General features: G+C 50.6%; 1 protein-coding gene across 29 annotated transcripts in view; it reads right to left on the bottom strand.

Annotated features, from left to right (window-relative positions):
* CSGALNACT1 (chondroitin sulfate N-acetylgalactosaminyltransferase 1) overlaps nt 1–21,869 on the bottom strand; it is a 336,716-nt gene that overhangs the window by 2,934 nt on the left and 311,913 nt on the right. For all 29 annotated transcript variants that reach the window (XM_027962570.2, XM_060407077.1, XM_060407076.1 and 26 more), the window contains 3 exons: nt 9,134–9,312; nt 8,214–8,308; nt 1,009–1,090 (listed from right to left, as the gene is read on the bottom strand). In XM_027962570.2, the coding sequence (XP_027818371.1) occupies nt 1,009–1,090; nt 8,214–8,308; nt 9,134–9,312 (356 nt within the window). The remainder of the gene's footprint in view (nt 1–1,008; nt 1,091–8,213; nt 8,309–9,133; nt 9,313–21,869) is intronic.

The raw sequence follows: 21,869 nt of genomic DNA, 5'->3' as shown, positions 1-21,869 counted from the left end.
TATAGAGAAATCGAAGAACACCCGTGGTGACCTGCTGTGAATCTGAGCACACTCGCCAGAGGCCCTTGACTTGTGTGTTCTACTGTTTCTTACAGGACTTAACTTCAAGTCATTGTTTGTTTGTTTTTCTATTTTCTGTCTCTGCCACACGGCACGCAGGATTTTAGTTCCCTGACCTGGGATCGAACCTGTGGCCCCTGCAGTGGAAGCTTAGCGTCTTAAACACTAGACCTCCAGGAAGTCCCTTGGGCTTTTATTTAGTTAGGTGGTTTTTTTGAGAGTCCTATAGTCCCTGCAGTCTACCAAACTTCCTAGAACTCCTCAGATTGACTCACTGACCTTACAAAGAGAAGCCCAAGGCCTTGGGTGGGAGGGGAGGTGGCGAAGAGAGAGCAAGACTGCTGAGCCCCAGGAGACGTAAAGGTGGGGGTCTCCACATGAGGACGGGCCTCCAGGGGACCACCTGAGGCCCTGGGCCCAAGATCATAGCTCTGGCCTGTTCACTTGTCCCCTGGTCGTGTACAATCCACGCCACTCCCTCTAGAGGCTGGAGAGTGGGTGCTGCCCCGGGGAGTGACGTGCTGTCTCCCAGGGGACAGGAGACCCCCGGGGCTCTCTAGCTGTGAGGTCCCTCTGCCTCTCTGAGGCTTGGCCTCCAATCTACAACCGGGGGCCTTTCCCCTCCGGGTTCTAGATGTGTGTGTGTGCATGCACATGCGTGTAGGCGTCGGCACACATACGTGTCCCTGTGTGCACGTCGACAGTGACCGCACACTGCGGACCTGAAGTGATGTCTAGGATTTTCACAGGCTCAGCACAGAGAAACTGGGACCCTCCCAACCCTTCCGTCCAGGGGATCCCCTCCCCGTGGAGGACGGTCTGTGCAGAGGGAGCAGGGGCAAGCCCTGAGCGACTTGGTTTGGAGCCACGTTTATGCAGCGACCTCCCGGGGAGCAGCCTTCTTAGGGACCTGCACGGTCTCCATTGGGGAACGGGCTCTGGGCTCACCTATGTTGATGAAGTCGGACCGGTACTGGCACGTCATCCCGAACCCGAAATCTCTCCAGAATCCAGTCTCCTTCTTTATGACCTGCAGGGAGAGTGCCATCACTGGACGGAGGGAGACGGAGTGGACACGGAGGGGGGGCCGCTGACACAGCCACGCCTTGGCGGGGGCGCGGACGACCGGGCACAGCAACCCCCCCATCCTCAACAGGCCCAGTGACTTCTGGCACCTCTAGCTGGGGTGTTTCCAGGTGTAGGCTTGCACACACACACACACACACACACACACACACACTCAGAAACCAGTGGGGAGGGCCGGTTTGGGGCAGCACCATGGAAAAGCCGTTTGTGTGTGTCCAGCCCAGCACCAGGGGGGGACGTTTGAAAGGAGGAGACAGAAGGACCTGGAACTCAGCCATCCTGGCCCAAGGGCGCGAACAGGACCCCCTCAGGGGATGAAAAGAAAGCTCGAGTCAGCAGTGCTGGCCCAGGACAAGGACTCAGTGAGGCCAGGTCCTGGGGACACGCTCTGTCCACTCATCCACGCACTGCTTTAGTACCATCTGCTCCCCCAGTCTGAGTAGCTGGGGGAGGGGGTCCCCTCTGAGTGAGGATGCAGCTGTAAAAAGCCAGGCCTGGCCCTGTGCATGTCTTACTTCAAAAGTCCATTTCCAACATACTTGCTGGAGCAGCAAGACTTCAAAGGTGTTTTTTTGTTATTTATATACGTGCGGCTGCAGTAAGCCTGGAAACAGATTTGTGACCATACTGGTTACTTTCCCGGATTCGTTCTGGAAGCTCACATAGGTGCTGGGAGGAAAGGAGGCCCCCCAGCAGGGACCCCTCCCGCCTGCGGTCTCCACCTGGGATGCCGGGCCTGGGTCCCCACTAACTGGAAACGGCACATCCTGACCCACGTCCCTCAGGCAGGCGCCCTCCCCCGACCCCCGGTCCCTCTGTTTCCTCTTCTTTAATTAGCAGGTTGAGCCAAGTCACCCTGAGGGCTCGACCAGCCCAGCACCCAAACACTCACTCCCTACTGAGCCCACATTCCTGAGGGCTTACTCTGTTCGTGAGTGTAAGCGTCCTTGCTTCTGTCCAACTCTTTGTGACCCCATGGACTGTAGCCCACCGGGCTCCTCTGTCCATGGGATTCTCCAGAATACTGGAGTGGGTTGCGATGCCCTCCTCCAGGGGATCTTCCAAGCCCAGGATCAAACATGCTTGTCCTGGGACTCCTGCATTGCAGCCGGATTCTGTACTGTTGAGCCACCAGGGGAACTCCATTCTATCCACTCCACAGGCTAGACTACACTCAACAAATGGCCTGCAGAAGCGGTGATGGACCTAACGTTCCCTTTACTCTGCAACCAATGAGACCACCTTATTCCACTGCAATCTACACACACAGAGGTCACTGGCACTCTGCCTGGCATGAACCAGACCAAGGAGAAGAAGGGCCAGGAGGGGGCCTGTGTCCTTCCAGCTCGACTCCAGAACAAAGGCCTGCTGCAGGATAAGCCCCCAGCAACAATAATAATTTATTAGTATCAGCTGGAGAGATTTCACAGGGCAGGAAAGACTAGGAAAATGTCCACTGCGTCCCTTTTTAGAAATGGCTTCTGCTCCCAGTGGTGGCAGGGACGCTGCTTCTCCTGCAGCTGATGGCTCCTGTCTCTTCTGGCAGTGGGGACAAGGCCTGGGGAAAAATGCAGAGAGAGCCACGCCAGCACCCCAACTTCAAACGTGTGGCAGAGGTCTCCCTGGAATTTGAGAGAAAGCCCCAAGTGGGAAAAACAAGGCCCAGCGCCGGGGAAGAAAGAGGGATTACGGAGGTGGCCGGCCAGGACCCGCTGAGTGGACGCAGAGCCTGGCAAGCTGTGGCCCTCGCCTGGGGATAGTGCAACAGACGAAGGTGACCTGTGGGCGGGGAATGAGCTACACAACACTTCTCAACGCGGGCTCTGAAGCCCGCAGGCCACGGAAAGCCGGTGTGGGAAGAGTGAGTGGACATTCAGCCCTTCGTGGGGACGGACCTGGTGGTGCCCTCAGCAGGTTCCGTCCGGGGCCAGACGGGCACGCTGGCCGAGGCCACACCCTTCAGCTGGAGCCTGAGGGGCCTCAAGTGTGCGTCAGACCACAGCCCGGCCCCATTCAAGCCCTGCAATGGGTTAGCTCCTTCCACCCCAGGCAATCAGAATAAAACCTGTGGGGAGCCTCCGAGACCCACAGAGGCCCCAGGTGATCTGCTCCTGGCTGCACCACCTGTCTTGGGTCCCCGTGAATGTGCCAGGCTCACAGGCCTCCAAAGGCTGGACACCCACCGGACACCACCCAGCCAGGGTCGCCCACCATGGGGACTCCGCTGAGAGCAGTCACCCTGACTCCCCGCCAGCATCAGCTCCCACTTCGCGTCCCGCCAGCCGGTTTACTGTTTCCCTGAAAACACCATGGCTCCCAGAAGCGCTCCTGCTGATGGGCTGTTACTATCTGCCGTGCGCACCCACCCACCACCACTGGTGAACCCAGGCTCCTTCACAGCTAGACCTGCAGCCCCCAGACCACCATGCACAGGCGCTGGCCCTCAGTCACTCCTCTGCCGGAGAAGGAGAGTACCCGGCCACCGGAAACAGACACAGCTTGGGTAGGAAACGCTTAGCCGCGAGGAGCTCGGCCCAAGGCCTAGGCACCCACTGAGGAGACCCCCAGAACTGTGAGATCTTGACCCACAGATAGAAAGGCTTCCGCCTTCCTAGGCTCCGAGCAGATGGCTCGACTTCTTAGAACCTCTGCCCCCGGCTCCCGGACAGGGCACAGTGACACACACAGGCGATGTCCACCACATCAGAGGAGGAGGAGACTGCAGACGGCGGTGATGCCGGAAGGGCAGCATCGCCTGGCCGGGATCGCACCCATTTCCAGCGCCCTGCTCATCGCAAGGCCGCCTGCCCCTCCGCCAGCCCCATCTCCATGCCCAGCAGGCACTGCTGTGCTGGCCACACCCCATGGGATGGTGGCCACGCGACGGGAGTGATGACCTCTGAGCAGGACCGAACGCCAAGCACAGATCAGCCTCTCCCCACCGATGCAGGAAGGCGGCTCCCCGCAGTCACACGGGAAGCATGCTGGGTCAGAAGGTAAACCAAACTACAAATACTCAGGCAGAATATTTCCGCTACATCAGAGACAGGCTCCCCAGAACCAAGGCTGCTGCGTCTGGCTGGCCTCATGTCACCAGAAACCCCACAGGCCTGGGGTCTGCAGGCCTGCCTCTGGCCTGGCGCGATGCTCCGCTGACGTCCTGGGATGCTCCGTAAACACCTTCCGGGAAGGGCATGCCCTGGGCCAGGAATCACGCAGTGAGCAGCGGACACCCTGGTCTGTGGGTCTCGGGGCCAGGCTGCCCCTTACCCTGCCACAGGCCCCTGGGGGTCTGGGCCCCGAGGCTGCACCGTGTGTGCATGGGCCTCGGGCTGGGAGACGGAATGACTCGCTCACTCAGCCAGCCAGGCCCGAGCCCCGATTAGCACCATCGTGGCCGTGACGGAGACCATTTCTTGAGAAGGAAGGTATTTCGCAAGCCAGGGCTTTCATAGAATGGGTTTAAGAAATGGACTCAACTGCCACCTGCTCCAAGACTTGCAGTAACTCACACTTCTCCACCAGTCTCCTTTTACCTGCATTAAAACATGAAGTCTCTTCTGAAGGATTTCGTGCTGGATCAGGACTCAGTCCTGGGAGTTGTGACCCAAAGTCAGACCCTCTGCCCCCTGGAAGCACGGGGAACCGAGAACACGCCCCCACCTTCGCTGCTGCAGTCAGGGAGTCCCCGACCTGCGCTCCAGCAGGGAGGCTTCTGAACAAGCGGCACCGCCCCTGAGCTGCAAGGTTCTCCCTGTGACGCGAGTGGGACAGTCCTCACGGGACCATGCAGGCAGAGAATGCCAGCTGCCCCAAGGCCACGGACACAGCATGTGTTAATGGGACTCTCGGTTCGCAGGGAGAGTCTGCTAGTGGAACAAGCAGAAACAGACGGAAAGGATGGCCCAGGCCCAGTTATCAGTTCTTAGAAGTTTAAACTGAAATTCAGGCCGGTGGCAAAGTCCTCTTTGGACGAAAGGAGAGAGAAGGGTCTAAGCAGAGAGAGCTGAGGCCGCGCCTGCACACCACGCATCGTGGCCTCAGTGCTGGAGAGGAGATGGCCCTGGGCAGGGGGGCGGGGCGGGCAGCTCGGGAGACCCCGGGCAGGGCTGCTCGCCTGGCAGAGCAGCAGGTCACACCCGGGTGCCAGGGTCGCAGACAACTCCTCTGTGATCAGTCTGAGGGTCAGATTGTGGATGGCAGTTCACCCCCAAAGGAATCAGGGGTCAGGGCTGTGCTGGTGTGGCCGGGACCAGCAAGGAAATCTCTCCTCAGCTCTGTTCTGAGACGTCAGAGGGCACCCAAACCAGGCCCCGTGGGAGGACTGACGTCTGGAAGACAGGCAGCTCCTTCTCCCTTCACAGATGGGGCTTTGAACACTTCATCTGGAGCACACCAGAGGGCCTGTGGGATTTTAGTTCCCTGACCAGGGATCGAACCCATGTCCCCTGCATTGGAAGCGCAGAATCTTAACCACTGGAACATCAGCGAAGTCCTCAAAGATTTTTTTTTTTTTTTTTAAATAGAATTAATCTGTGTTTTGGAATCGTATCTCTGGCCTAAGGTGACAGAGAGACTGGAGCATAAGGAGAGAGGATTTCTGACAGCTTCTTGCCGGGGGCCTCAGCAGGAACTGATAAGGCTCAAACCAGGAAAGGGGATGTCTGAAAGTAGCACTTATTTAAATTAGGGTTATTCCTTTCTTGGAAGGCTGTTTCTACACTAAAGCATCAGCAAGGCCTATCTCAGGTTTAAAACTCAATAGGTCAAACAACAGTACGAAATCCCATGATTTCACTTAATGCTGATTACTAACTGTACTCAAATGTACAGAAAGAAGTAACCCGAACACAAAAGAAGTCCCCTTAAATTTGGTTTCTCGCCTTTGTCTGCAGGCAAATGTTATCAAGTGTCATCCAATGTCACAGGCAACAGCCAGAAGTGATAACTGGTACCCAAGTCACATCGGCAGGGCTGCTGGCAAAGCCTGCCTCTTGTCTGGACGTGGCCGTCACCTGTCACAGCCGAGTTCTGCATCTGAGCTTTGCCTTCCCCTCGATACTGACGTGTTCCAGCAGAGGCTCTCGAGACTTTATTAATATGAATGTGTTGGATGTTTCAAGCCAAAATGAACCCCTGGCAGGAAGTCTTTCCTAATTCGCCCACCTCCAATCACAACCTTTTATTTTAGCCCCTCTCTGCACCCACATGTCCACTTTCCACCGAATTAACTCTTGGGGTTGGATGTTCTCTGACATTTCCCTTCTATTTCTGTTCTCACCTAGATCTCCAGCAAAACTGTTTCCACCACACTAGGTAAGTGAATCCCGGTATTGACCTGAGCTCTAGCTGGCTGTGCGACCCAGGCTGAGTCTAGGAGAAAGAGTGAGGGTCTCAGGTGGACTTGGAGGTGAGTGTTCAAGGTTGCAGGAGAGCTCAGAGGCCTCAGAGCTGTGGACACAGCAATCTGAGTTCTGCTTCTGACTTGACCATGCATTCTGAGGATCCGAGAAACTGGTTTGACCAGAACCTCTGGCTTCCCTACAGGAATGGCAACAAAAGGATGAAACTTTTAACCGTTCAATGAAATGAATTCCCTGCAAGCAAGTAAGGCCTTGATTTGAAGCTGAACCATGAAACCCATTTGTCAAATGCAAAGCAGTACTTTGTTTAAACTCAGAGGAACTTTTATTCTGAATGGTTGAAAGAAAATAAACCTGGAATTTGATTCCACTGGAGCCCTATGAGAAGCTAAGAACTCTATGGAAAGGAAATGTGAAATTTCTCTGTCTCAACAGGGGCGGTAGCACCCCTAAGTAGGTAAACATTGGTTCTTGGGGAGTGAAGAACTCCTCCAGTGTTGATGTGCGAAGCACCTGCGTATACACACAGCACGCAGAGTCAGACAAAGAAGCTGCGATACTCAAACTTCCCTGGGGGAAGAGAGGACGATGGTCAGGCTCCAACTGGGACGGGGTGCAGAATCACCCTTGTCCAGCCTGGAGTAGCCCAAGCTGGAACTTTCCAGAAAAGGTCATTTTGTATCAGCTGCCAGAGAAGAACAGGAAGGGGACCCGGGATGATGGGGGAGAGGGTATGGGAGACAACAGGTTTTCCTACATCTGGAAGCTTCAGCACAGAATCGGCCCTCCAAAAGAATTTCTTAGAACACGTGTTCAATGAAAGCAGCGTCCTTTCACGCTGCAGGAAAGCACTGGGGACTCCAGCACTCCTCAGGGTCACAGGGAGGCTTCTGTTCACCGTGAGAGGTGACAGAGTGTGGCTTTACCTTTCCACAAGGGATGGGGCCTCCAAGGCAGTGGCCCCCGCCCACAGCCTAAGCCAGCATCGGCTTTAGACAAGCACCCTGGTCCCTGCAGACGATGGTAGCCAGGTGACAACAACCCAGGGGCACAGGGACCCTCTGCTGCCTTCACCCATCTTCCTGAAACCTACGCGGTTTCTCTGCTGAAAGGACCAATGGAGACATCTCAGCTTAAGGAGCGCCTCGGTGCTGTGTCTACCCCTCACCTGTGCACCAGGATCTCAGCACAGATTCCCTCCCACACTCCTGTGAAAGCCACCTGGCCGGTGACACTTCCGATGCTAATGGAACGGTAAGCGGGAGCGGTGACCTGCCCCGCGTCCCTAACTCACTGTGTCCCCGGGGGGTCAGCCACCTTTTCCTAACTTCCATTTTCTACCTGTCCAATCAGAGCCTGAACCTCAGCTTTCTTACCTCGTAGCGCTCTGCAATAATAAAGGGAAAACGTGCTTCGTCCATAATACAATGATACTGGTTTCAAAAATGCCAGAAGAAAGCTATAAAGGTATGAAACTACCTTTCTGTAAGGTACTGCTCCTATTTACTTCCCACTTTTAAATACTGCAAGTACTTTTTAATGGATGAGGTGCTGGAGCAAAGGCCAGAAAATCTGCCAAACTTACAAATCACTTAAGGAAGCAACCCCCAGATTTCCACTCACCTCCACTCGTGGCCAGGTGCCCCTGGGGACAACAGACATGAAACAGAGCACCCCCCACCAGGCCCCAAGGAGAGCACTCACCAGCTGCTGCTCCAAGGCGGGGACTGCATCGTGATGGCCGTATATTATGCCAGGATTGTACTGACTGAAAAGGACGGGATAAAACACCTTCTTCCCTGCAGATCAGAAAACAAACACTCGCTTAAAGGGACAGATAAAGCTATTAGGCTTAATCATTTATATTCACCCCTCGGACGCACCCCTGGTGTCTGCATGCACGTCCCTGCTTCTCTTCACTAGACCCTGACAGATCCTTGAACTGCAGCAGGTAGACCAGATGGACAGACTTGGATTCCTGACTTCCCAGGACAGGGGTGATGCTCCAAGGGCTGACGGCCAGTGGCTCCAGCATGGGACACCACCAGAGGGAATGGGTGTGAACGAGGGTCTCAGTGCCCCCTGCCCTGCCAGATCTTAACCCTTTAACTACTGGCTCTCAGGGCAGTCGGCCAGGGTGACCTCAGGCAGGAACAGACTGAGGGAGCCCAGGGTGGCTGCTCTTTATCCACTGGCACAAAATCATCTCAGGTTTTTTAACAACTGACACAGCCATTCCAGTGGTGAGCAGCTGAGTGTCGGCTTTGCCACTGAGCTCCAGGCTTTGAGAACAGTTTTTGGGTTGTGGGTTCTTTCTGCTCGGGGCCCCTCCTGCCCTGGGGGCACGCACCCCTCTGTGGTGTCAGGCCACATCCTCCCCACCCCACTTGCTCCTGGTTGTCCCCTGAAGCTGACCTCCCAGGAGAGAACAGAAAAGGGGTTATGAACACGCCTTTGGGACTGAGAGCCCAGAGCTACAGTGGCCGACAGGCCCCAGTGCAATACCAAAGGAGGAATCGGTGAGACGGCTCCCCTGTCTCCGTCACCGGGGGGCTGAAGGCTGATGTGGGAGCTGGTGGTCAGAGCGAGCTGTGCCAAGAAGGGTGCCCGGGAGGGGAGCCCACCTGGCTGCGTGTTCAGCCTGCAGGTGTTGAGGAACTCAGAGGTGAAGTAGATGTCCACGTCACAGAAGAAGAGCAGCACGTTGCTGCCCTTCCAGGAGCGGGCGCCCACGTCCAGCCCCTTCCCCCGAGAGAACTCCCCGCTCAGCTGGATGAAGGTGAAGTTCCTGAAGTTGGCGGCTCTGAAAGGGGAGACCAGACACGTCACTCAGGGGCCCAGGCTCGCAGGACAGAACTCCCTGGAAAATGCACAGCCAAGGCCCACAGCATCTTACCACATGTCCTCTGAGACCCGAGGGCACTGGGATTAAGGGCATGAAAATATCTAGTGAAGTTTTGATGTGTTTCGATGCTCAGTCATGTTCAACTCCTTGCGACCCTGTGGACTGTAGCCCACCAGGCTCCTCTGTCCATGGAATTCTCCAGGCAAGAATACTGGAGTGGGTAGCTTGTCCCTTTTCCAGGGGATGTTTGCAACCCAGGGATGGAACACAGGTCTCCTGCGTTGCAGGAAGATTCTTTACCGTCTGAGCCAGTATAAGTACCAATTTATTTCTTGTTTCTTCCCATATTGAAAACAACTGTCATGGCTAATGTGAGGGAGAGAACACGAGCCTGTGAAGACCAGGCAACAGGACCTGGGACAACCCCGTGGCCCTGGAGCCAATAAAACCATTGGCCAAGGAAATACAGCCACGCTCCAATGGCCCCACCAAGCAGTTCCTCATCAGTACTGAAGTCCAGGAGCCCAGCAGGATGGTCTGGGTCTATCCCCAGACACTCACACCTGGACCCCCTTTCCCACCCACAGATGAAGCAGCCGAACATGCCAAGGACACGACGCCGGGATTCAGAAGGTTGGGGCGTCTGGGGCCTGGCTCTCCTGTGCATCAAGGCTGTGATCTAAGCAAGCCCATCAATCTCCTGGAGCCTCGGTTGCCTCATCTGCAAAACGGGAATAACGACACCTTCCTTAACTGCTCAGAGTTATCCGTGAGGCAGGCATGGCCAAGAGCATAAAGCACTGGGTAAGCATCAACCAGTCTGTTACCAGCACAGGGCTGGGTAATGGAGTCCAGGTGTTTCTTCACTTGGCTGTTCCTGCCCAGAACCTTCTGAAATGGGGCATGTCTTGAACAAACGTTCTAGGAATTCATCCAGTACCGAGTGGGACAGGGGCTGTCTTCTCCCAGAGAGAACCAGAGACCCACTCTGGTCCCAAGGAGCGCCCGAGTCCGCCTGTGCAGGGCTAGTGTCCAGCCAGCACCCCCTCCTGCTGGGTGTGCACACCTCTCCTGCCCAATGGCTTCCTCGCCCCTGGCTCTGAGCCCTCCCTCAACCCAGCCTATCCCACCCCCCAAGTTCTCTCTAATCTCGATGCCTCAAAAGAAGTTCAAAAACCCGTGTGGTGGTGGTTGAGTCACTAAATCGTGTCCAACTCTTGCGACCCCGTGGACTGTAGCCCAACAGGCTCCTCTGTCCATGGGATTCTCCAGGCAAGAATACTGGAGTGGGTTGCCATGCCCTTCTCCAGGGGGTCTTCCCGACCCAGGGATCGAACCTGAGTCTCCCACATTGCAGGCCGATTCTTTACCATCTGAGCCACCAGGGAAGGCCCTGCAACAACCCACACCCACTGTCTGATGTCTGTGACTGTCTTGGGTGAAGGCCAACACAAATGCAGAGGCATGAGCTTTACACGTGCAGTTGAATCAGCGGAGCTAGTTCTGCTGCCCCTTCCTAACGGCCACCTCCCTTTAGACCTGGGCGTGAGCTTGGCTGCGTTTTATCCTGGAAACCTGGGCCCAACCCTGTCTGAGTCCAAGGCCAGACAAGGCAGGAGGCCCGGTGCCTGGTGGAGCACTGGAGGGTGAGTCAGGAGCCCTGGGCTGTCTCTGGAGCCACGCAGCCCCACTGGGTACTCGGCAGGTGCTGGGGACTAAATGTGTCCACGGACGAACGACTCCAGTCCAGCCCTGCCCCGCGTTACCCGGGGCAGTCCACTTCTCGCTGCCAAGCCTCATGGATGCGCTCGGGCCCTTTGCAGGCTCAGATTCTACTGCTGGTGAGTCAGCCCAGCACCTGCTCTACGTGAGGGGAACGCTCCTCTTTCGGAACTCCATCTCGACTCTTCTACCCGGGCAGGTGGCCCCGGATCCTATTTCCTGAGGTGCGCCTTGAGGTGCGTCCCAAGGCTTCCCCCAAAAGGAATGGCGTGGCCTCCTTGTCCCCAGAGAAGACGTCCAGCTGACATGTGGCCCTTCACCATCCTCCCACCCCCCCGGAGGTTTCTGCAGCCTACCTCCCCCTGCCCTACCTGGTCACTTTCCAGGACGGTTCTACCCTTAAGAGATGCCTGACTCTCCACCTGTCCGTCTGAGCCAGCCTCCCAGGCTGCGTTCCCCGCCCAGGGGCCCGGCTTCCTCTCAGCTGCAGCAGATCTCTGCTCTGGACAGTCTCACAGTCCACACTCTGTGGGGCCCGCCCAGCCCACGGGGCCGTCCGTCAGCTGATTTCCAGGGCAGGCAGGGCTGCCCTGCTGAAGCGTCAAATCCCGGTTCAGATGTATCTGACCCATGACTCAGGTGCCTCCTCCCAGAGGCTTCCCAAAGTCTGTCATTAGAGGTTTCAAATAGAAAAAATGCTTCCTATTTGAACAACAGCAAGTAACTTCTGCCAAGAGTAGAGGAAGGCAGGTCCCTGAATTGCGTTAAAAGACACGCAGGATTTTCGTCCCAAATAGCCTACAGTTTATCGGTGCTGACATTCCAAATATTCACACAGATAGCGTACTTGCTACTTACTGTGTGGAATGTCACACATTCACACAAAGTCGAGTCACGGGGAATAGTCAAAATAATACCGGCAGCGTTAGACACTCAACTACCAGCGCTTCCCTGGTGGCGCAGGGTAAAGAATCTGCCTGCCAACGCGGGAGACTCGCGTTCAAGCCCTCATCCAGGAGGGTCCCACATGCCACAGAGAAGCTAAGGCCGTGCGCCACGACTACTGAGCCTGTGCCCTGCAACGAGAGGAGGCCCCGCCGTGAGAGGAGGCCCCGCCGCGAGAGAGGGCACCGCTGAGGAGAGAAGGCACCCCAATGAGAGAAGGCACCCCAATGAGAGAAGGCACCCCCGCGAGAGAAGGCACCGCAGCAAGAGGGGGCCCCGCCGCGAGAAGCCCGAGCAACACAGCAAAGAGTAGCCCCGCTCGCCACAGCTGGAGACAAGGCCTCACAGCACGGAAGACCCAGCGCAGCCAAAAATAAATAAATTATGTATATTTGGTGGCTCAGACGGTAAAGCGTCTGCCTACAATGCGGGAGACCCGGGTTCCATCCCTGGGTCAGGAAGATCTCCTGGAGGAGGCAGTGGCAACCCACTCCAGGACTCTTGCCTGGAAAATCCCATGGACGAAGGAGCCTGGTAGCCTCAGTCCGTGGGGTCACAAAGAGTCGGACACGACTGAGCGACTAGCACTTTCACCTTCTTACTGAACTGACAGTGGGGAGGATAAGCCGCCTGGGGGCTGAGCGAGCGGCAGGGAGATGACTGAGCAAGAGCTGCAGGTCTGGGGTGCTGGGGGCCGGGGGGGCACACGTGCCCCACAGAGAGGTCAGTCTCATCTGTTCCGTCCCCTGGTTCCCCAAACCCTGGTCTGAAGTGAAAGTGAAAAAGTTGCTCAGTCGTGTCCAACTCTTGGTAACCCCATGGACTCTACAGTCCATGGAATTCTCCAGACCAGAATACTGGAGTGGGTAGCCGTTCCCTTCTCCAGGGGATCTTCCCCACCCAGGGATCGAACCCAGGTCTCCCACACTGCAGGTGGATTCTTTACTGCTGAGCCACCAAGGAAGCCCAAGAATACTGGAGTGGGCACCAGCTCCTGCCGGCGGCGCGGGGACCGTGTACAAAGAGGCTGTGCAAAAGCAAGGGCGTGTTCAATACGGAACACCGACTTGCTGCAGTGGGCCGTGGGTGTGGGGACGTGCACAGCATGACCACAGGCCGCAGCCCAGATGCAGAGGCGCACAGGCGGGGGGCCGTGCTGAGCTCTGTCCATCCCCACCCTCTCCGCCAGAGGACGGGCATGGATGATGTGGACATGCAGGGACCTCCTGCGTCAGCTCCGCGGTCTCCTCCCCAGGGATCCACTTCCTCCACGGACTCCAGAGAAGATCCCCCCCGATCCTCGTGGTCCCTGTCGAGCGGCATCCCCTCCCACCCTCCCGTGGGATGAGGTGTCCTCTCTGGGCCCCCAGGCGTCAGGGCCAGTCTGTCCTCCATCCTCCGGGACCCAGTGCCTTATCTTGCGCCCTGTGCACTTGACCCCCCCGGCCTGTCCTCTAAACCCTGCAGGACAGGGGCTGTCCTTTCCTCTATCGTCAGGGGTTATCAGCGCTTGCAGTGAACAGCGCCCACGGGACACAGAGCACCTCCGTAAACACTGGATGAGTCAGGAGATGAGTCCATGGACTCAGACCCAGGGCCTGTGGGAGGCGCTGCCCCAGGACACCACCTCGTCCTCTGGGGTGGGTCTCCCTCCCCAATCAGGAAGACGCCCCAGTCAACTCTTTCTCAGGCACAAACCCAAGCTTTACAGAAGATCACAAATATGTCAGTAAAAGAAAAAAAAAGAGCACTGCAGAAAATAAGATGTAATTTGGTTTGAAATATTTCACTTATCCATACAAAGAAATGTAGTATCTAGCGGCATGTCCAGAGTAACAAGGGCTTCTCAGGTGGCGCTGGTGGTAAAGAATCTGCCTGCCCATGCAGGAGACGCAAGAGATGCAAGTTTGATCCCTGGGTCGGGAAGATCCCCTGGAGGAGAGCATGGCAACCCACTCCAGTATTCTTGCCTGAAAAATTCTATGGACAAGAGGAAGCCTGGTAGGCTAGAGTCCTTGACATTGCGAGGAGTCGGACACGGCTAAGCAACTGAACACAGAAACGACAAGAGTTACTGCCTTGTAAGAAACGGGGTTTTTCACAGCATCACATTTTTTACTATGTAATTTCTTTGTATGAATCAAAGTCTGCAGTTCCAGATGGCCCCAGGATTACTTATAATTATTTCTTCTCTTTTCTTCTTGAACTGTAATTATTGACTGACAAAATTCTTGAGCTTCTCCTTCAATTCCTTTCTCTTAATATAAGTCTGATGCATGGGGTCTCCTCCAAGTTAGGCATAGTCTTGCTGACAGAGGTTAAAATGACCTGAGGAAGCTACTGTTTCAACGGAGATTTAATTTCTCTAATTGACTTGCATTTCCTAGAACTGCTGGCTTAAAAATGATAGAAGATCTTGCTGTCTAATGTGATCTACTCTAATATCAATATCTTCTGACCGCTGCAAGGAAATTATCTTAATGTGACACTCCACAAAAGCTCTTCATTAAAAAAAAAAAAAAAAAGCACATTTAAAAATTTACACAGAAATATATATTTAATGTATAACTTAAAAATTTATATCTAACATCCCTGAATACTGACATTGCTTATGACTTCTACTTACTAAAGGGATATGAATATAGTAAATAATTTAAAGCTAAGCATATTCCTAGCTCGTTTTCCATAGCAGGCATTTAAAACAATTTAGAGTTCTCTAGTTTCTGAGCTTATATACAAGCCTGCTTATGCAGTTGCTTTAGCAAGTTTCTTTTGAAAAGATAAACAAAATTGACAAACCTTCAGCTTATTATCTTGAAAAATAACAGAAATGACTCAGATCAACAAAATTATAAACAAAAAGGGGACATTACAGCTGATACCACAGAAATACTAAATATCACGAGACAACTGTGAACAATTACATACCAACAAATTAGATAACAGAAATTGATTAGTTCCTAGAAACATACATCTTATCAAGACTGAATCATGAAGTAATAGAAAATCTGAACAGACAAATAATGAACAAGGAGACTGAATCAGTAGTCAAAAATCTCCCCAAATAAAAACCCAGGGTGGCTGACTTTACAGATGAATTCTACTGAATATTTAAAGAATTAATGTGATTCCTTCTCAAATGCTTCCAAAATATTGAAGGGAGAACATTGCCAAAGTTATGAGGCCAAGTTTCCCTGATACCAAAGTCAAACAAAAACACAACAAGAAAGGAAAGCTACAAGCCAACATCCCTGAACATAATGCAAAATTTTCAACAAAATACTAGCAAATTGAATTCACAAGTTCATTAAAAGGATCACACACCATGATCAAGAGAGATCTATCCCTAAGATGCAAGGATGGTTCAACATCTGCAAATTAATAAAATGTGATACTCCACATTAACAGAATGAAAAATAAAAATTTTATTATCATTTCAATAGATGCAGAAAAAATTCAAACACCCTTTTATGATAGAAACGCTCAACAAATTAGGAATAGAAGGAATGTACCTAAACATAATAAAGGCCACATTCTATAAGTCCACAGCTAACATCATCGTTCTCTCTCAAAGTCACTCAGTCGCATCCGACTCTTTGGACCTCACGGACTATAGCTCCTCTGTCCATAGAGTTCTCCTGCCAAGAATACTGGAATGGGTAGCCACTCCTTTCTCCAGGGGATCTTCCCAAACCAGAGATCGAACTCAGGTCTCCCACACTGCAGGCAGATTCTTCAGGTCTCCCACCCTGCAGGCAGATTCTTTACCGTCTGAGCCACCAGGATAGCCCACTAACATCATAATCAACAGTAAAAATGTAACAGCCTTTCCTCAAAGGTCAGGAACAAGACAAGAGGTCCATTCTTGCCACTTTTATACAGCACAGTATTGGAAGTCCTAGCAAAGTAATTAAGCAAGAAAATGAAATAAAATACATCCATCTTGGAAAGAAAGAAATGAAACTCACTATTTGCAGATGACATGATACTATATATGGAAGACCCTAATGACTTCACCAAAAACCCATTAAGAACTAATAAATGAGTTTAGTAACGTTGCGGGAAACAAATTAACATAAAAATCAGTTGTGCCATTATCAGTACAGATGTATTATTACTGCTTTATGCAGTTATCTATTAAATGAGATAGGAAAAAAGCTACACACAAAAAATACGTTTTTACTGTGTCTTCTATTTCCCTACATAGTTACTTTTCTGGCACTCTGTATTTCTTTGTATGGATTTGAGTTTATGTCTAGTGTCTTCTCCCATCAGCCACAAATACTCCTTTCATTATTTCTTATTTACCAGTGACAAACTCTCTCAGTTCCTGTTCAACTGAAGATGTCTTAATTTCTCCTTTATTTTTGATGGATTGTTTTGCTAAATATAGAATTCTTGATTGATAGAACTTTACTCTCAGCACTTTGAATATGCCATCCCACTTTCTATCTTATAAAGGATTCCTTGGACCTGTTGAGTTGCTTCACTGCTGCTGCTTATGTAAATAGAGGAGAACAAATCTAACTCCATATTGGAAGAAAGAATCAGTTGGTTAAATAAGAACCAACTTGTCTTGTTGGAAGTTTCTGACCTGGCCTACCTGAACAGCTGTAAGAACAAAGGATTCCAACACCAAGAGGTTTTGCAACAACCAACCACATCTCCTCCCCTTTCAGTAAAAAAGGAACTTGAATCCTAACTGGAGGAAGATGGTTCTTTGGGACATTAGTCCACCACCCACTGGCTTTGAAAATAAAGCCACTATTCCTTGCCCCAACACAGCATCTCTCAATTTACTGGCCTACAACGTGGTGGGCTATACAAGTTTGGACTCAGTAACACAGATTCTTTTACTCTTTGTCTTTCGACTATTTGTTGCATTTCTTAAGAGTTTTCCTGTTTGGAGTTTTTGAGCCTCTTGGATGTGTAGTTTAATGTTTTCATCAAATACAGGGAGTCTGGGGCCATTATTTCTTCAGATATTTCTTCCTGCCTCTACGTCTCTCCTCTTTCTGGATCGGATATCTCCCAGTATGTCTATGCTGGCATGCTTGACGGTATCCTACAGGTCTCTGAGGTTTACTCAGTTACTTTATTCTGTTGTATTTTTGTTTCTCAAACTGTATCATATCAATTGACTAAAGTTCACTGATTCTTTCTTCTGCCTGTTCAGACCGGATCTTGAGGCCCCAGAATGAAGTTTTTATTTTAAATATTGTACTTTTCAACTCAAGACTTTCTATTTGGTTCTTGTTTTAACTGATCTCGCTTTATTTGGTGAGACAAGGCTCTCGTATTTTTCTTTACTTCTTTAAACGTGGTTTCTTTTCATTCCTTGAACATATTTAATACAGCTGACTTCGTGTCTTTGGCTATTAAGGATGACACCTGGGCTTAGCCTGGGCTTCCCCAGGAACAATTTCTAACGACAGATTTCGTTCCCTGCACATGAGCCGTACTTTCTTATTTCTCTGCATGCCTCATATTTTTTGTGTGTAAAGCGAAACATTTCAATAATGTAATATGGCAGCCCTGGAAATGAGGCTCTCCACCCGTCGCAGGCATCGTTGCCATTTGCTGTTGTTGTTTGTTTAGTGACTTTCCTGAACTAGTTCTGTAAACTGTACTCTTGTGTGTGACCCCTTAGTGGTAAGATAGTGATTAGTCAAGGGTTTCCTTAAATGCCTGAAACCAAGTCTCCCAGTCTTTGCCAGGGGACTCTGCGAATGGTGGGGACTTTATGAACCGGGGGGGGGGGGGGGGGGGGGGGGGGGGGCATGCCATCAACACACAACAGCCCAGCAGGGGACAACTTACCTGAGCCATTACTTCCTGAAGAATCTCAAGGTCAGTCAGGGGTCAAAGTAAGGGCCTGCTCAGGTCTTTCCTAGGTATGAGCACAGCCTCTGGATCCCCAGGAAGGTGCTGGAGCTTTCCCAGCCCCTTTGGAGGTCGCACTGCTCAGACTCACCTCCTGAGCTTTTTGGTTAGTCTGTTTTTCGCCCCCGCTCTTTTCTACCACTTCAGGAAGCCGCAATGTTAAAGACTTCCTGTAACTGTTTTCTGACAAACATCTCTGGATAAAAGGTTCCACTGTGAGGGCTCTGAGTCGGGTCAAATGAAGACAAGCTTGTGAGGAGGATCTCCCAGGGAAATCCCCAGGCAGGTCAACTAACGACAATTCTCTGAGAATAATGCTCTCAAGGAGCTCCAGCCATATACTGGCTCCCAGTGTCTGCCAAGCTGTGACTCCTATGGGCTGCTGGCCGTCAAGGTTATTGACAAGCTGAAGGCGGGGGGAGGGGTGGAAAAGGGGCAAGTTAAAGTTCCCAAAGCTCCCTGTTCACACCGAGATTCAGTGATTTAGAGAAGCACTTTCTAGTCTGTTCCAAGCTTTAATTTCCATAGTCTTACAAAAGTTGATTCTGATGATTTTTATGAATTTTCTCATTACTTTTATAGAGGAGAATTTTGCAAGGTCTTTATTTCACCATTTCACTGATACAGCCTTCAAAAAAAACCTGTTGCATTATATTCCATTGTATGAACTGAATTTCATTTAATTTTTTTCATAGCATATTTCTCTAATTTTTACTTGGAAAAATTTAAACCATTAGGAAGGTTGTAAGCATACTAAAGTACCTATATACCATCCACCCAGATTCATCCAGTGTTAAAATTTGGCTGTATTTCCTTCCTCTGAACCATTTGAGGTTACGGGCATCATGGCAACTTCACTTTCAAAAATAAGGACCAAGATACTTTCCTTTATAACAAAATAGTGATGCACTTACACTCAAGAAATTTAACACTATCACGATACTACAATCTATATGCCATGCTCAAATCCCCCAAAGAACAACTTGGAACGCCTAAACAGTCACATCTGTGCAAAGAAGTGGTCACCAAGCAGAGTGGCGCTTAGTCCCTTCTCTGGTAGATGCTGGGTGAGATGGCCACAGGCCTGAGAAGCTCCCTTCATTTGTGAGGCACTTCCCAGTGTCCAGAACTCTTTATCTTCTAGAAAGGCATTCACCTTGTAGCGTTTTTCATTTTAGCAGATGAGACTCTTATCTAAAAAAGTCCTTGCTGGGACTTCCCTGGTGGTCCAGCGATCAAGAATCTGCCTTCCAACACAGGGGACACAGGACTTGATCCCTGGTCAGAGAACTAAGATCCCGCACATGCCGCGGGGCAGCTAAGCCCCCACCTCCAAACTAGACAGAAGCCTGCACGCCGCAATGAAGAGCCCACGTGCAGCAAGATCTGACACAGACAAATAAATACTAAAAAGTAAATAGATAAAATGAAACCTCCTTGTTTATGAAGAATATTACAGTAACAATTACGCTCAAATTTCAGACAACTTTCTTCCCAGTTTTCTTTAGGGATATTCTAATAAATTGCTCCTGAAGATACACATCAAACAAGTCCCTTCAAAGGGGCATGAAATGCAGACAACACCACGGCAACAAAGACTGGTTCCTGACAGCACACACGAAACCCTCTCGGGCACACAGCTGCAGGCAGGGTCTTGGCTCCAGTGCTTCCATCCCAGACTGTCCTTCTGAAAGCTGCCTTCTTGTCCTCACGATTGGACAAAGATGCCACTCAGTAAATTAAAACTCATGCAAATCCATCTACCAGTACGGTTTTTAAAAATTTTCTAACATACAGCTCCAGACAAATGTCCCCAGGCTATGTATGTGTGAGTTAGTTGCTCAGTCATGTCCAACTCTTTGCAACCCCATGGAATGTAGCCCTCCAGGCTCCTCTGTCCATGGGATTCTCCAGGCAAGAATAGTGGAGTGGGAGTGGTTCCCCTAGGCTAGAACTCCCCATACGGGCCATGGACCACTCACATCAACATCACAAGCTGAACTCAGTCTTGATTCTGAGGCTTCATCTCAGACCTAACAACTCAGAATTTCTGGGGCTGGAGCTCAGGAATCTGCATTTTAAAAAGCACTCCACGTTATTTAAAGTACATTTATATTTGAGAACCACTGAGCTAGGCTGTAATTTGAGACTAGCTGAGGCGTAGTGCTAAAAAGCAAAGACATCACTTTGCCAACAAAGGTCCGTATAGTCAAGGCTATGTACAGATGTGAGGGCCGGACAGTAAAGAAAGCAGAGCACCAAAGAATTGATGCTTTTGAACTATGGTGTTGGAGAAGACTCTTAAGAGTCCCCTGGACTGTAAGGAGATCAACCAGTCAATCTTACAGGAAATCAACCCTGGATACTCTTTGGAAGGACTGAAGCTGAAGCTGTAGCTCCAGTACTTTGGCCACCTGATACGAATGGCTGACTCATTTGAAAAGACCCTGATGCTGGGAAAGATAGAAGGCAGAAGGAGAAGAGGGCAACAGAGGCTGAGATGGTTGGATGGCATCACCAATTCAATGGACATGAACTTGAGAAAACTCTGGGAGATACTGAAGGACAGGAAAGCCTGGGTTGCTGCAGTCCATGGGGTCACAAAGAGTCAGACACGACGTGGCAACTGAACACAACAAGTAAGAAAAACTCTGTGGAATAAAAATCATCTACTGAGAACTAATTTGTTGTTGTTTTTTAGTCACTAAGTTCGGCCTGACTCTTTTGTGACCCCATAGACTGTAGCCTGCAGGCTCCTCTGTCCATGGAATATCCCAGGCAAGAATACTGGAGTGAATTGAAATTTCCTTCTCGAGGGGATTTTCTCAACCCAGGAACTGAACCTACATCTCCTGCATTGGCAGGTGGATTCTTTACCACTGAGCCACCAAGGAAACCCAAGGGGAGACTAGAAAATGGTTATTGAGATCTTAGGCCTGGATCCTCTCTCAAACTAATGGGATCTCCATGTCAGTGCTTCTAAATATTTTGACCACAACGCTTATCCTTACAAAAGGATATATCATACATCATCACACAGCAACCCCTCTACACACACACTCTCTGAAATTAAAGTTTCATGAAACAATAATCTTTACTACTCATGATACATTTTGATAATCTTCTATCCTATTCTATCTTGTTTTTTTTTTAAACACTGCACACAATCCACTCAAATCAAATCAATTTTACAGCCCTCTAATGAATCACAAACTGCAGTTTGGAAAACATTGCTATGCAGCTGTCCACGGAAATAGAAAGCTCGACGGAGTAAGCATAGACGCTGCACGCCAGTCACTGAGCTAGACTTTTTCAAGACATTCTTAAAATACGTATATATTAGCTAGATTTAGAATAGTTTTGTCACAATGCTGATAGCCAAGTGAAATAAATTTCATTGAAACTGCTTTCAAATCTTACTGTTTTCAATGAACAGCTATGGATTTTTGGAGTGAGAATCTGCTGGGATGTTAAGACTAGGAATCTGAAAGTTACAGATGAGGTTCTGACCGTCCCCCGGATCAGGAGCGGCAGGCTGAGTACCAACCTCTCTAAACCTCCACTTCTTCATCTAAGAAACGGGGTCAGGGAGTTCCAGTGATTGAGTGCATGCTTCCACTGCAGCAGGCACGGGTTTGGGAACTAAGATCCCACATGCCGTGCAGAAAAAAAAAAAAGGGCGGGGGGTTAATAACAGCTTCTATCTTACAGGGTTGGTGCAAACATTAAATGGTACCATTCATGTTAATAACAATGGTTTAATAATTATTAATAATAATAATGATCTAACATTTACTAATTTAATATTTAATAATAACAGTTTAATATTATTCAAAGATGAGATGCATTTTAATTAAAGTTTTAGCATCTTAAGAGAATGATGAAAATAGGAGTTAAGTAAAGCTTCTTCTATGTGTTTTACATAGGTTACTGTGTACAAATTTACTACACGCTGGGCATTGTCC

This window comes from Ovis aries, chromosome 26 (assembly GCF_016772045.2).
Source record: "Ovis aries strain OAR_USU_Benz2616 breed Rambouillet chromosome 26, ARS-UI_Ramb_v3.0, whole genome shotgun sequence".
NCBI classification, from domain to species: domain Eukaryota; kingdom Metazoa; phylum Chordata; class Mammalia; order Artiodactyla; family Bovidae; genus Ovis; species Ovis aries.
This window is presented reverse-complemented; position numbering and strand designations above follow the sequence as displayed.